The sequence below is a fragment of the Oncorhynchus kisutch genome, linkage group LG2 (genome assembly GCF_002021735.2).
Source record: "Oncorhynchus kisutch isolate 150728-3 linkage group LG2, Okis_V2, whole genome shotgun sequence".
Taxonomy (NCBI): Eukaryota; Metazoa; Chordata; class Actinopteri; order Salmoniformes; family Salmonidae; genus Oncorhynchus; species Oncorhynchus kisutch.
The window spans coordinates 3,959,146-3,974,478 of record NC_034175.2 but is presented as its reverse complement, the minus strand read 5'-3'; the positions used below and the strand labels follow the sequence as shown (position 1 = coordinate 3,974,478).

General features: G+C 48.1%; 1 protein-coding gene across 2 annotated transcripts; it reads left to right on the top strand.

Annotated features, from left to right (window-relative positions):
• The first annotated feature begins 20 nt into the window (after positions 1–20).
• Positions 21–14,994, top strand: LOC109885842 (regulation of nuclear pre-mRNA domain-containing protein 2). Of its 2 annotated transcripts, XR_004211990.1 has the most exons (11): positions 21–355; positions 8,062–8,191; positions 8,405–8,562; positions 8,693–8,745; positions 9,226–9,352; positions 9,881–10,056; positions 10,160–10,463; positions 10,540–10,818; positions 10,954–11,133; positions 11,350–13,523; positions 13,723–14,994. XR_004211990.1 is itself a non-coding variant. In XM_031837728.1 (10 exons), the coding sequence occupies exons 1-10, from the start codon at positions 139–141 to the stop codon at positions 13,437–13,439; spliced, it is 3,714 nt and encodes a 1,237-aa protein (XP_031693588.1). In that variant the 5' UTR covers positions 21–138; the 3' UTR covers positions 13,440–14,994. The 2 variants fall into 2 exon arrangements, 1 of the variants encoding a protein (XP_031693588.1); XM_031837728.1 differs by having other exon boundaries at positions 11,350–14,994.
• Positions 14,995–15,333: the final 339 nt, after the last annotated feature.

The following is a 15,333-nucleotide window of genomic DNA, read 5'->3' as shown; positions in this document are numbered from 1 at the left end:
GTCAAACTGTTGGAGTTGTCTGCCCCTCCAACTGTTATTAGGTCAGTTTTCAGAATCTGACCCTAGATCTGTAGGGGGCGTGTCTCCTCTCGCCTGTCTGTCACACTTTTGCTACCTTCATGACTCATTGCGGTGTCCATGTCTGCAGTACCAGAGAGGACTGGAAAAATGGCGGCGGGTTCTGGAGCTGTTAGCGGCCATGGTGGCCGCGGCGCTTTGGAGGCCACCCTGGACCGCAGATTCCAAGGAGTATCCAACACTATGGAGTCTATACAGGGACTGTCGACCTGGTGCATTGAAAATAAAAAGTATCACAGCCTTATCGTTCGGTACTGGATGAAGTGGCTCAAGAAATGTGAGTAGCTAACGTTAGCTTGTCATTCGTTAGCTAACTTCCCTGCTACTATACACACGTTAGCGAATCAATGATGTTGCTAATGTGTTACCGAAAAATTGACTCCATAAAGTTCATGCATAGCTAAAATAAGATGTGCCCTTATAGTTAGTTACATTAGCTTGCAAGGCAGCTAACTAGTTATAGTAAGGTAGTTAGTGCCTACCAGTAGCTGCAGTTCAACATATCGTTATGTATATTAACGTTAGCTAGCGACGTGTGATCAATTTAGTTTGCTCGAACCTGACCTGTCGGCACATATGGTTCGACATTGCGCCTGTTTTGTGCGCATCGCACGCGCTATGTTTTTGCAGAACTGCAGAGGATAGAGGAGCCAGGTAATTCGCTAGCTAGCCAAACTATCAAATGTGTTTGAACTAGAGTTAAAATGGGGGTAGTGTTGACAGAGCACAGGTGATACATGTTGCTGGGTAAGTAAGTGGGCTGAAAAACCGGCCTTTAGGAAGAAATCTGGGTTAGGCCCAGGGTCGATTGTATGGTTGTTTTAACGGGGTGGCAAAGAGGGGGGCAACACCAGTCGTGTGGCCATGGGAAATTAGCTAATTGTATAACAAAACACGTTAAATTGGCTTAAAATACGACGCATTGTATTGCATAACTGTGTCAGACCCGCCGGCAAACGGGTGGCTAGCTGGGTTAGTTTAATACAAAATATCGACAAAAGCATTCAAGAGAGGAACAAAGTACGTGTTCTTTTTTGGGTGGGGGGGGGCATATTTTCCTCATGATTCGTCAACTCACACACAGTTGCTGTCCTGCACATCGGATCACTGCATGTTCAAAGCGCTCAGCACTTTCCTGCATAGGTCTATTTTTTTTAGTAAATGTGAAAGCACATCAGCCCGACAGACACAAGCAAAAACTCTTAACATGGATGTTGCAGCATCCTACACCTAAACATTAGCGATCTGGTATGCTGTATGTGAAGAAAACGAGACGATTTCTGTAGGCTACTAACAACACACAGCCTACTATGCGCCCTATCCCCCTGGCCAGGGTAAACTAAGCTGTAATGTTATGTATTTATGGCCCATTTGTTTGCATTAGGAGAACATGTGATCAAGTTGGATTTGCATTCATACTTGGGCTGGCTAGGCTACCTAGACTTTTTCAATCCAAAGAGATTAACTGGAAATAATTAGTCAACACAATAGTGGTTACATAAGAGTTCGTTTTTTATTACCATCTACAATTGCATAGGTCTACATGATACAAACCTGTATAAAGCAACCTCAGCCCGGAGTTCTACTGTCCAATCATAGTGGTCTCCGTCTGTGTTTTTAAAACATAATTCATATGAATAAGTACAAGGTTGCTGCAGTCTGACATGGTTTTCATCCTCCCCAGGGCCAGGAGTTTTCTGACCTGATTAGAAAAACTGGTCCCAGTATAGTCCATATAAAACCTTTTTACAACTGATTAATCACTGTCATAAGGTCTGGTGTTTTACCTGGTTAGGTTATCAGACCAGGAAGAACTCCAGGCCCAGTGGAAAAGATGTGCCCTACCACTCTGAGACTTGTTGCCACCTCTGCTGTTTCAACTGTTAATTTGTATCTGCCCAAATGTATTAAAATAAATACATTTGAAGTGATCCGTATTCAAGTTAGATACTACCACCATGTCCAGTGGTAACTCCCCCATCCAAGACATTTTTTTAAGTTTAAGATGTATGTTTCTATACAATTTAAAAGCTCTAAAATGTTATTTGGGGAATGGCAAAAATAACTCCAGCCATTGTCACTTTGGCTGCTGTAGCTTCATTCACCTCAGTCAATAAGGGACATGCATAACAAACACGTCATATTCTACAGCAATAAACAGCTACACTGGCTATACACTGGGAAGCTAGTTTAGTTTGCTGTCAAGTCAAACAGCAGTTACCTAGCAATTTTCCACCTCTGCACTGCTTTCATCAACTCAACTGAGAGAAGTCATGCTGGGCTCTCTGTCGTCCCAAAAAAGCCAGCCAGCCAGAACAAACCCACAGTCCTAACTCTAATCTGAGCCAGATTGACAGCGCTCTGACCCAATGAGAATGGCAGGACACTAACGGTGGCCAATCATATTTCAGGAGTGGCTATTGCCACCCCTCACAATGCCCCTGGGTAGGCCTAGCTAAGATTTTAACTCCAGTGTTTGGCATAGCTGTCTATATTTGTCAAACACTGGGGTTAAATTCTTAGCTAGCTAGAGTAGGCCTAGACCTAAACTTTGACTGTCATTCATTGTGTTTTTGAGGGGTTATTTAATGAAGTGCGTGGTGTGATATGGATATGTCATGGAAATAGATATGCCAGTGTTTTGTTGTTTATGGAAACGGATGTTGCCCACTTTCCTTGCCTCCAGCAATAAAGGTTTAGCTGGTTTTCAATGCTTTCATTTCCCTGAGCAGTTTTTGTTAATTAAAAATGAATTGCACTGCAGTAGACTAAACATTTGCAAGGTTGCATGTGTTCCCATCTCTCTCTGTCCCTGTCATTGGCTCAACCACATGTATATCTGTTGTCTATGGTGCTGTGCTTTATGTATGATGTCCTCAAACATTCAAACTAGCTTTTGAACTCAGTCAACCAAAGATAACGTTGGTGAGTTGTAGGCTTCGTTGTCCAGGTTAAACTTTCAACTCAAATGTTTTAATTTTCACGGAATGTTGGATGGCCGTGTTAACGGTTCCGTTCCAAGGGTTGTGTTGTAATGCAGTGTTTCTGCTGCACTCATTTAACTGGCGCTGCGCCACGGCCAGATCATTGCCGCCACGCCCCAAAAATATGAAACATAAATATTTCTGTCGAGTCACACTTTGGTGCTAGAACAGTCCAGTCAACATTTATTTTTCCCGTGCAAACAAAATGTAATGCTAGACAAATCAGATAACTGCATAGTAGAATAGTTCATCTATTTCACTCTTGAGATTCATTCATGTTATGAGTGCTATAGGGAGGAAACCTGCATTCTGACAAATGGATGCACAATAATTCTTGCAATCGCAGGGAAAAGCAGTTTTAATGGCCTTTGTTAAAAAGATGGTGTTGTCAGCTTTCCATTCCTACTTGATTTATTTCTTAACTCCTGAATATGTGCGAACTGCACCACAGAGGTTTTTAGCAGCATCATGGTTAAGCACATTATCACTGTAATTTGCTGTGAGTGTATAGGGGAGAGTGGGGCTAAATGTAACACAGTCCATTGTAAGGTACCTTGGTGTGAAACGCCACCCTACCGCGCTTGTTTTTGGGGGGTGACAAAAAAAATGTGCTGAAACAGATTCCATTTTTAGTTGAGGAAGAGCAGTGGCAACAAGGGAAAGTGTTGGGGGGGGGGCATGAAGTGGTTTAGTTGAGCAAGAGCAGGGGCAACAAGGGAAAGTGTTGGGGGGGGGGGCATGAAGTGGTTTAGTTGAGCAGGGGCAACCAGGGAAAGTGTTGGGGGGGGGGCATGAAGTGGTTTAGTTGAGCAAGAGCAGGGGCAACCAGGGAAAGTGTTGGGGGGGGGCATGAAGTGGTTTAGTTGAGCAAGAGCAGTGGCAACAAGGGAAAGTGTTGGGGGGGGGGGGCATGAAGTGGTTTAGTTGAGCAAGAGCAGTGGCAACAAGGGAAAGTGTTGGGGGGGGGGGGGGGGGCATGAAGTGGTTTAGTTGAGCAAGAGCAGTGGCAACAAGGGAAAGTGTTGGGGGGGGGCATGAAGTGGTTTAGTTGAGGAAGAGCAGTGGCAACCAGGGAAAGTGTTGGGGGGGGGGGGGGGGGGGGGCATGACGTGGTTTAGTTGAGGAAGAGCAGTGGCAACAAGGGAAAGTGTGTGTGGGGGGGGGGGGGGTGACATTAAGTGGTTTCGGTGAGAAGTAGAGGCAGGGGGTTTGCGTTACCCCCGGTGGCGGAATACCCCAAGTTACCCTAACCGGTAGGCAGGGCTACATTATATTCACTATTTATGCACGTTTTTTGAGACATACATTTCACTAATAGGATGCTAACTAGTTAAAAGATTACATTTGGGATCTAGCTAATGATTAGCCCAATAGGGTAAATGCAGATAAGCAACCCCATGCTTCAGCCTATTTATTTATAGCCACTATGCTGCATCCGTTGGGCTACAGGTGATAATGCTAATAGCATACCTGATAATATGGACCATGCATACGCTATATGCATGGTCAAATATGTTAAAATAATAGTTAATCATTTAAACTATGTTATTGGGTCTCCCCACAATGCAAAAGAAATATTCCAGAGAAATTACTGTTGTAATGTGTTGCATGACACACTGGAAATAACTAACTGTTGGTTAATCTCGGTCACGTGTTTCTGCTATGAGATTGAGAAAACATATAAGTGTATATTGTTTACAGCAGTAGGGGCCTATGTGATGTTCTGTTTCTGAACACATACCTTTTTTCCACTTGCAAAATTAATCCTACTGTACCTGAGCTGGTGCAGGTAGTGGTACAGATTTTACCACTACAACTTGAGTTCGTCGCGGTTTGGTTTGGAAGGCTTAAAGCGTGCTAATTAGGTACCCAAAATATCTGGTCCTGGCTGGCTTGTACTAGGTCAGGGAGTTCTGTGTTGGGTCAGGAGGAACCAATTTCTGCAAATGGGCTGTCTCTCTTAGAGGTACGCTAAGGCTAATGCTGTTGTAATGCATCATTTGCCCATGATTGCTATCTGATGGTTCACGTGGCATCGCAGTCTGCCTGGCAAAGCAGACTGCGAGGGTTGGAAATTGCCAAATCACCTCCCAATACCATATTATCGCCATACTTTGGCGCCGATACTATGCGTATTGCGATTTTGATACTAGGATTTTATTGAGATTTGAAGTTCCAAAGATATTGCTCACCATATGTCCGCTGCAGAGGCACTAGAGGACCATGAGAAAGTTTTGATCAGTCATGGAAATAAGTGCTGAAAACAATTGGTTCCCTATTTAAAATGATTGAGAACAAGCTATGGAAAAATACTGGAGTTTTGTTGCAGGTGCAGCCAACTAGCCCAAAATAATATTGCCACATTGTCAAAACGGTAAGAAATATAATCAAAAAGAATATCCTGATATGTAACTATAAATATCCCCCCCATGACTATGGCTTTGGAGGTTAAAACTTTAAACCTCCAGACGTGGCCCTGAGTGTGTCTGTGTTCGTTGGTCTGTGTCCACCTAAACTACGGTGTCGGCTGTAGTAGAACAGTGATGCTCAGTCACACACTCCTGTGTGTGCAACAGGTGTTCCATCCAAGGCCCACTTTTACACCCAATCACATGTCCAAGTCCATAATCATTCTGCAATATTCTCAACTGAAGATTTGCAATATAGCTTAGGCCAGGGAAGGAAGCTGGGACGCTGTTGCCATTGAAAGCGATTGTTTATTTGATATTTTGAACTGTTTCCCCTTCCCCACCACTCAGTCTTAGTTAGGCCTAGACTTAGTTAGGCCTAGACTTAGTTAGGCCTAGACTTAGTTAGGCCTAGACTTAGTTAGGCCTAGACTTCAGCAAGTTCTATTTTTTGACTCCAGGATCTTTTCGAAGAAGAGTCGTTTCATGTAATGAACTTAGGATATGAATTAGAACTCATTGTTACATTCATTGGATATCTTGGGGCTCGATTCAATCCACAGTGCTAGGCAAGTCAGTTCACATGTTCTTATTTACAATGACTGCCTACCCCGGCCAAACCCGGACCACGCTGGGCCAATTGTGTGCTGCCCTATGGGACTCCCAATCACGGCCGGATGTGATACAGCCTGGATTCGAACCAGGGACTGTAGTGACGCCTCTTGCACTGAGATGCAGTGCCTTAGACTGCTGCGCCCCTCGGGAGCCCACGCTGTTTGGTTTGCGTACTGTAGACCGCATAGAGCTGGTTGTTTTCTGTTCTGTGCTCAGTCTTCATCTCTGCTTCCCCTGGTTGAATACATTCCAACTCGTCCTCCCTGAATGCATCTTCCCATAGGGAGTCAGGGGGGACGTTTCTCTCTCCTTTGACTTGACAACCTTTCCCCACTTAGACTCAACTGAGATGTATGAAAGGCTTCTGTATTGTTATTTTATGTTACAAAGTGGTAATGCATCTGTTTATTTTGTTACCATTTACTAAGATTTACCCTACTTAGTTGGTTTACACTAGTCATCACAGCTGCCCTGCACAAGCTGCTGAGGCTGTAGGGCGTAGGCTAATATCACTTTCAGTTTATCAACTGGCTTCAATGACCCTAATTGATATTGTGGGACTCGTACATACCGTTTCTAGACTTGTCTGCATCAGAACCTGATCTGTGTTTGATTTGTCTGTTTTCCCTACTCCATCAGCTGTCACTTTGAAATACCTTAACTCTGGGTGTGCAGGCTTTTCAATGTATGGCGTTCTCCAGCTTTGAGTCATTTACATTTTTTTAATTACATGAATGTCATGAACGTTGTCTTGTGTCGGAGTGTGACAACGCTGTCTGCTGAAAACAATGTGTCATGAATGAATCGGTGGCGGTGCTGAACATTATTATTGACATTGTGACTACCGTGTTGCATGCTGCATCTTTGAACATGTTCAACTGGATCTTCATATATTCAGGGAGGGAGACGTTAGAGCCTTTATATTGCTGTTCAACAACCAGGCTTCATTTATGTTGGACTCCATTTACCTGCATGACAAACCTATTTGGTTTCCATGTCTTAGCCTTGCCTGTAACACAGGGCTTCAGTTGGAAAAGTTGTCAGTTGAAAAAAGTGTGCGCTGCAGTAATGATGTTTTGTCTGTGCGTTAATTATGCATTAGATAGATGTCATGACAAGCTGATGTTCACTTTTCTGACTGTCACTTAGTAAAAGCACGGCATTGTTTATCATTTCAGTAAAGTTTCCCATCAACACTGGTTGGTTTTGCTATATTTCCAGAATTTATTAGCAAATGCATGCATGAGCTAATAGGTCTTCCACTGGGCAGTCTAGGTTTAGGCTGGTCATCCACTGGGCAGTCTAGGTTTAGGCTGGTCATCCACTGGGCAGTCTAGGTTTAGGCTGGTCATCCACTGGGCGGTCTAGGTTTAGGCTGGTCATCCACTGGGCGGTCTAGGTTTAGGCTGGTCATCCCCTGGGCGGTCTAGGTTTAGGCTGGTCATCCACTGGGCGGTCTAGGTTTAGGCTGGTCATCCACTGGGCAGTCTAGGTTTAGGCTGGTCATCCACTGGGCGGTCTAGGTTTAGGCTGGTCATCCACTGGGCGGTCTAGGTTTAGGCTGGTCATCCACTGGGCGGTCTAGGTTTAGGCTGGTCATCCACTGGGCGGTCTAGGTTTAGGCTGGTCATCCACTGGGCGGTCTAGGTTTAGGCTGGTCATCCACTGGGCGGTCTAGGTTTAGGCTGGTCATCCACTGGGCGGTCTAGGTTTAGGCTGGTCATCCACTGGGCGGTCTAGGTTTAGGCTGGTCATCCACTGGGCGACGGTGGTTTGGGCTGGTCATCCACTGGGGTGTCTAGGTTTGGGCTGGTCATCTACTGGGGTGTCTAGGTTTAGGCAGGTCATCCATGGGACTAGGCTGGTCAAGGTTTTTGATGTGGTTAAACGTCAGGCTTCTGAGGATCCACTAACCCTCTTCCTCCTCCACCTATTCTTCTTCTTCCCTGTCTTCCTCTCCTCCTTCTCTCCATCAGCGGACACCAACCACCGCCTGAATCTGTTCTATCTAGCCAATGATGTAATACAGAACTGCAAGAGAAAGAACGCCATCGTCTACCGCTCAGCCTTCGCTGAGGTGCTCCCCAACGCTGCACTAATGGTCAAGTGAGTGAACTGCTCTGGATTATATGAATATTGTGAGGCACATCCTAACTTCCATTTGAGGCACGTTTTAATTGTCAATGGGGAGACTAAGTAAACATCTGATTTAGGTGGAAGTTAGGATTAGCCCATGTATGATTAAATTGACCACCAATCTCTTGCTGACTGAATTTGTGCCCTTCTAACCTCTTGCCCTTTGACCTGTTGTCTTGCCAGAGACCCGAAGGTGCGTAAGTCAGTGGAGCGGATCTTCACTATCTGGGAGGAGAGAAACGTCTATCCTGAGGAACTCATCACTCAGCTCAAAGCCAACCTGGCCAAGAAGGAGAGAGAGAGGGAGAAAGAGAAGGCTAAAGAGATGCCTCCTCCGCCAGGTCAGTCTTCTATGCTCCTATTTCTTTCTCTCCTCACCATCTTTTCCTTTTGCCGTCTCTCTATTTCTGTAACCTCTGGGTCTGTATGAGTCAACAGGTCAGTGTGTTGTGTTGTGGTTTTGTCCTGTAGCCCCAGTCAACCCCAAAGCTGCCCTGAAGTCCAAGATTGTGTCTGATTTCATAGTAAGTGTATATTTTCTGTCCTCTGCTAAATTGCTTTGACCCTTTTAAAGAGGTAATCTGCAGTTGCTACGTAAATTTTTGGTTTTGATAAATTAATGATTTGTACCCATTGATTCTTGAAGAATATAACTTTTATAAATGCCTCATGAGCTTAGTTCAACTGTCACACCCCATCAGAACCCCAAATATAAGCTTGTTTTACTCCAATATTTGTAAACAACGTACATTATATACCCTCCAAACATGGTTAAAACGATAATGTTGATATCATGGATGGTCAGTCCTTGTATCCATAGCTCTGTCTATGAATTCGAGTGGTTACTTTTCTTCAGCCCTATCCCTCAGCTTTTTACCCAAACAGTGGCGGGGATGATGCTTTATTGATTCAACTGATGATTGGCCCTTGATGGAGATGCACACAATAATACTCTTTCCCTCCTTCCCCACGCCCTCCTTCTTTCCTTCCCCCTCTCTCTCCAGCCCCAGTCATTCATCGAGCAGCTGGCAGGCTTCAAACGGGTGGTGGAGGAGGAGGAGCTGAGGGAGACCCAGCTGACAGCTCTCAGAGTGGACGTCTGCAGCACGGAGGCCCTCAAAAGACTCAAAGGTCAGTGGTCAAAACAGGGTTAAGGCCAGGGTTCATGCCTAGGGCTGTTAAGGTGACCGTATTACCGCCACACCGGCAGTCATGACTGCAGTCAAATTCCACGTGACCGTTGAATCACAGTAACTAGGCGTCTCCAAAACTGCGCTCTGATGTCCCCTATAGTCAGTAGTAGCCTACCAAACTTGCTAATGGCCTGGTACTCAGCGCTCTATTGACCCTCATCACTCAATGCAATGGAAAATCAAATGGAACACTTCATGAGAGCCCTGGCGTTAAGAGTTTGAGGGGAATAGGATCACCCGGCTGCGACCAGGAGACCCATGAGGCAGTGCACAATTGACCCAGCGTCGTCTGGGTTAGGGGAGGGTTTGGCCGGCTGGGATATCCTTGTCTCATCGCGCTCTAGCGACTCCTTGTGGCGGCCGGGCACATGCACGCTTACTTCGGTCGCCAGCTTTGCGGTGCTATCTCCGACATCTTGTTTAAATGACTTATTTTCCTCTTGTCCTCCGTCCATCTCTACCCCAGACAAGGCCGGAGGGAACAAGTTTGCCAAGGACTTTGAAGAGGGCAGTCAGAAGCTGCAGGAGTTTGTCAGTTTCCTGGAGAACCAGATGCCTGTAGGGCCCCCTCTGCTGGAGGCTCTGGGAAACGCAGACGTCTTCTATGAGATGCAATACAAGGAAGTCAAGATCGTGGCCAGCGTGAGTATCAACCAATCATTCAGGCAATCAATCTGATCATCATCTATCAAATAAATAATCTAATCAATATCTAATACATCTAATTCTATGGTTCTAATTTAAGGCCTACAAAACCTTTGCCAACCGCGTGGTCAACCTCAAACGTAAACTGGATGCCCTCAAGTCCTCCCTTCCCGGTCCCGAGGACTCTCCCATCCCCTCCCCCTCTGAGGACGCTCCCTCACCCACCGGCTCTGACTCCCCCTTCCTGGGGCTGGGAGGAGGCCGAGGGGGTAGGCTGGGCTTTGACCCGGACCTGGATGGGAGTGCCATGGACGAGAGGGACATGGGGGTTGTGAGAGAGGGGGACAACAGAGATGTGGAGGACATGGATCTGTCTGAGGAGGACATGGAGACAGCCAACACAGGTGAGATGGCAGTAGGGAATTCTCAATGAGACTAAACCTTGTCAAAATAAACATGCTAACCCCTTGTTTCCATCAGCAGAGACGCAGTCGTCATCAGCCACCGTTTCCAAGGTGACCAGCTCCAAGACCGCAGCAAAACCCGCCCCTGTCACACTCATTCGAACCTCCACCGAATCCCCTCTCAAAAAGGCAGCCTCGTCTACCCCGACGCCAGTGACCCCCAGCACCCCTACAAGCGCGGGTGTGAGTGGTCCTAGCGGTCCGACCGCTCCGCTGGGAATGAACCTGGCCAATGTGGACCTGGGCAAGATCAGCTCCATACTGAGCAGTATCACATCAGCCATGAAGAACACAGGTGTGTGTCTATACTTGGCAAGATAAGCAGAGTTAATATATGGATTCTGTGACACACTGGTACAGAAATCTTATAACATGTTTGCATAAGATTGTTCTCTCTCTCTTTCTCTCTGTGTGTCTCTGTCTCTCTCAGCAGCCAGCCCTGTGTCTCGCCCCTCCCCTGGAACTCCCACCACCCCCTCTGGCCAATCATCTTCCTCCAAAACCCCAGTTGGCCCCACCCCTCCTAGCCCAGCCCTGGCCAGCATCCTGTCCAGAGTGAACGTCACCCCTGAAGGCATCCTCAACGCCCTGTCAAAGACCCAAACACAGAGTGAGACACACATAAGATAGTAAACCAGACAGGCAGATTTATAGACAGACTTTGAGATGGGAAATGCAAGGCTTCTGTTGGAATTGTTTTGGGGGGCACTTTTAATGTTGAGTAACTTGTGTATCTGCTGGTGTAATTATCTCCACCCACCCCACTTTCTCTCTCTCTCTCTCTCCATATCTTTGTTTCTCTCCATCTTCTCTTCTCTCTCCTCAGGTCTGTCCTCTCTGCTGAGGTCTGGTAGCTCCTCCTCCTCTGCCCCCTCCTCCCATGCCTCCCCAGACTCCTCAGCAGCCAAGGGCCCCCCCACACCCACCACTCCTAGCAACACCAAACCCCCCCTGACCAACAGTCTCAAACGAGACACACCTGAGAGGAGCAGAGGAGCCAGGGATTGGGAGAGAAACCGAGAGGCCTCCCCTCCTCCTCCTCCTCCTCCTCCTCCCTCTCTCCCTAGCCGCTCTGTCTCTCCTCCCAGCCTAGAGTCTAAGATCAACCGTTTCCTCCAGGGGAACCCAGGGTTCAGTCTGGGCCTAGGGGATGGGAGCCCTCTGCTGGGGGGAGACGGGGTAGACGGGACCCCCGTCAGGGATGAGAGCGGGGGCACCCCCACCCAGGACGAAATCATGGACACACCAGGGGGTGTCTCCTCCGACCCCCTTGGCCTCAACAGTGACCCCAAAAGCTTAGGCTCATCCATAGGTCATGATCTTTCACCCACAGCCTACCGCAGTGACCCTTGGGATGCCGTCATCACCCCAACAGGAAGCAGCAGCGACGTGGACTTCCTCTCTTCCTCTTCTCGTTTCCAAGGCTACGGAGCGGGGAAGAAGGCCGCCAAGCTGAAGGAGGAAGATTCGAAGAGGAAGATTAGCTCTTCATCACTGGGAAGCAGCAAGTTGAAGAAGGATGGACAGAACAGTCACGGGAACAGTCACGGTAACAGTCATGGGGACAGTCACGGGAACAACAGATCAGTCGAAGGAGAGAGGAGAGCGTCCATAGGTTCTCGCAAGACCAGCAGCGGGTCAGAGGAGGGAGGAATGAGTGGAACGAGGGTTGGAAAGAGGGGAGGAGAGGATGGTGGGGGCTCATCTGACGGGGAGGGGGGGCAGTACCACCGTATCGAGACGCTGGTGTCGCCTTGCACAGAGGGAGCACCTTTCCAATCACTGGGGGGCTTCTCAAACCGCCAGGCAACCGGAGAGCGCATCCAGACGGTGGAAAGTATCCGCGTGATTGGACAAGGGCTGCGTCGCGGGGGTGGAGAAGGGGGGAGGCCAGGCGGAGGGATGTGGTACGATGAGGAAGGGTACCTGGATACCCAGCCCCCCTCACCTTCCCCTCAGGGCGGCTCTGACAACATGACCTCACCCCCCATGCCTCCCCCGACCTCACACCACCACCTTCCTCCTCATCCTCCTCATCCTCATTCTAATCACCCTCCCCACCCTCATCCGCACGGCCCCCCACCCCAGTTTCAGATGCCCCCCTACCATGGGGAGAACCCCCAGGGTCCCCTCCCCTCACACCTCCACCATCACCCCCCTCCTCCCTTCTTCAACTCCCCTCCTCCACCCATCCCACGCCCTCCACCCCCTCCCATGCCCCAGCTCCCTCCACCCCCGCGCAACTTCCTCCCCCCCTCGGCAGTCATGGTAGGCGGGGTTCTAGTCCCCATTGATCGCCAACTGCCCCTCCCTCCCCAGGTCCGCCCAGACGGAGGAGACCGAGGGGGGATGGGAGGGGGACCCAGGGGGGGTAAAGGGGGTCCCACTCCCCTCATGTCCTCTCTGTTAGGGGAGCCCCCTAAGATGCCTCGTCCCGGCACAGTCAAAGAGCATTTCACTCCCCGCCACGCACCCCCTCTCCACCGCCCCGGCACCCCCGGTGCCCCGCCTCCCTTATTGGGCCGTGTCAAGGATGGCATCAACCTCCCTCCTCCACCCCCCTCCTCCTCCACCCCTCCCTCTCCCTCAGGCGACCCCCTGCCTCCTCGCCCCCAAGCTCCTCCACTCCAGCACCCTCCAGCTAGCCCGCCTGCCCAGCCCCGACACCCCAACCCCAACCATCCACACCGTCCCTCGCCATCCCTCCTGCGCCTATCCTCCCCCAACCCCCGCCCCCCCATCAACTCCACCCCCCAGAGACCTCTACTCCACCCTCGCGGCCCCCCTGTCCACCCACACCTAAACCGAGAGCCACCCATGTTCCGCGGGGGCAAGCGTCCTGGCCCTCCATTCGGCGGGGGCCGAGGAAGTCCCTTCTACCCCCCCAAGAGACCTTTCTTACCCCCACGCTATTGAAATGTTAACCATGACAAGCTGAATGAAAAGCGACCCACACACCTAGCTACCCAACACGGGGAGAAGATGTGTAGAACCCTTATGGTATGAGCCCAGTCTGTCCTCACTATGTTAATCCTAGTGGAGTCATTTGTTTTACTACATTTAGCTGATCGCACCTTGACACAAACTAGCACGTCACCTCACCACAATACAGTACCAGCTTAGCGATTATGCACAGTGTTATGGATGAAATAGGTAACCAAACCAATTCTGCCTCCCTCTCCCCTCCTCCGATCCCCAGGAGCAACAATGTTCTCTGCTTCCCCTCACTAAAGCAGTGAGGGAGTAATGGAGGTGTGAACTAGAAGGAAGACGACAAGCACAGATCAAATAGAAACAGAAACAGGTGGTTATTCTATTTCACTAAAATTCTACTTACCTCCGGTATTGTGTGAATAAGCTGATATAAACACTTTCAGAGAGAGAGAGAGGGATAGATGGGATGGGCTGGAGGGAGGGAGGGATAGATGGGAGGGGATGGGATGTATGGAGGGATAGATGGGAGGGGCTGGAGGGAGGGATAGATAGATGGGAGGGGGTTTGATTGAGGAACAAAGTTTCTCCCTGAGAGTGTGTCCTAAATATAACCATTTTTCTCAATAGGATTTGGTTTTCCAAATGAGTGCTGGCTTTATGATCAGTGCTGTTGTGGAGTTTCTCCACCATAACCCCAATGTGCTCCCAGTGCATCGTATTGCAAATAATAACCTTGTTTCTCTCCTAGAGGTTTTCATGCTCAAGTCTCTCTTCCTTCTGTATATTTCTCAGCTTTTAAATGTATAGACTGAATGAGTTGGCTGTGTTGCGACTATTAAACCTCGGTTGTTTGTGTAAAGAGCAGAGTCATCGCTATTTGGTAACTTGTGATTGACGCCATTGTGAAGAAGCCTTAGCTGTAGTTACACACCGAGGCAGCAATGTTTGTGCTTCTCATTGCTCTAACAAAACACCACTCTGTCCATCTCCATTTCTCCAATTCTGGGGGGGGGGGGTTGAAGAATCGTCCAGTGTAAAGACGCATTTAACAGATAATGATGAGTTGCGGAGACTCTCAGTAGTTGAGGCGGGTGCTTTAGAAGTTTGAACTATGAACCCGCTGTCTCTCTACTAGGCCATCGCTACCTGTATTGTCTTTAATAAAATCCAGTTTCAACCCAACCAAGGGGAGGGTACTACTTTCTTTGATAGTCACTGTCATGGATACCGGTAAGACCAGTCGCAGCAGTTGTCATGGATACCGGTAAGACCAGTCTCAGCAGTTGTCATGGATACCGGTAAGACCAGTCGCAGCAGTTGTCATGGTGCTGCTGTATGATAGATGTTATTTTGGTCTACTTATTCAAAGCTGAATTGAAATGCTGAAACATTACTTATAACAGTACAAACAATGTCATTTTTCCCTCAACTGCTAATTTGTTCTGAGTTGTTTTGGATTTCTTGCTGTGATTTTTGTTGTGGCTGTAACCTCATGTCAGATGTAAAATCTCTATTCTTGCTTGTGCAGTGCACTGTCTCTGTCTCTGTCCAGAAGTCCTTTTTGTTACTTTTGACCTTTTCCCTTCGCTACCTTTCCTAGATTTAGTCTCTTCTCTTTCCTCCTTTCCTTCCTCTGACGCTGTACATTTACAACTGTAGAATACCAAGTAACACCAATGAAGAAGTGATGAGTGAATTGTCTGCAAACATTCATTACTCATTAAGATAATGGACACCTATGTAAATGCTCCTCTAAATTTCCCATCAGTGTTAGTTTATCAGTTTATAGTGTTCTGCTATACATTTCTGAATGGAAGCGATGCTGTTCTGAATCAATGGTACAGAGCAGCTACTACTCTCACTCTGACTGTATGTA

Coding starts and splice junctions, on each gene's coding strand:
- LOC109885842 (XM_031837728.1), top strand. CDS start 139: ATGTCTGCAGTACCAGAGAGGACTGGAAAAATGGCGGCGGGTTCTGGA. Junction 356..8,061: donor GATGAAGTGGCTCAAGAAAT/GTGAGTAGCTAA, acceptor TCTCTCCATCAG/CGGACACCAACCACCGCCTG. Junction 9,353..9,880: donor GGCCCTCAAAAGACTCAAAG/GTCAGTGGTCAA, acceptor TCTCTACCCCAG/ACAAGGCCGGAGGGAACAAG.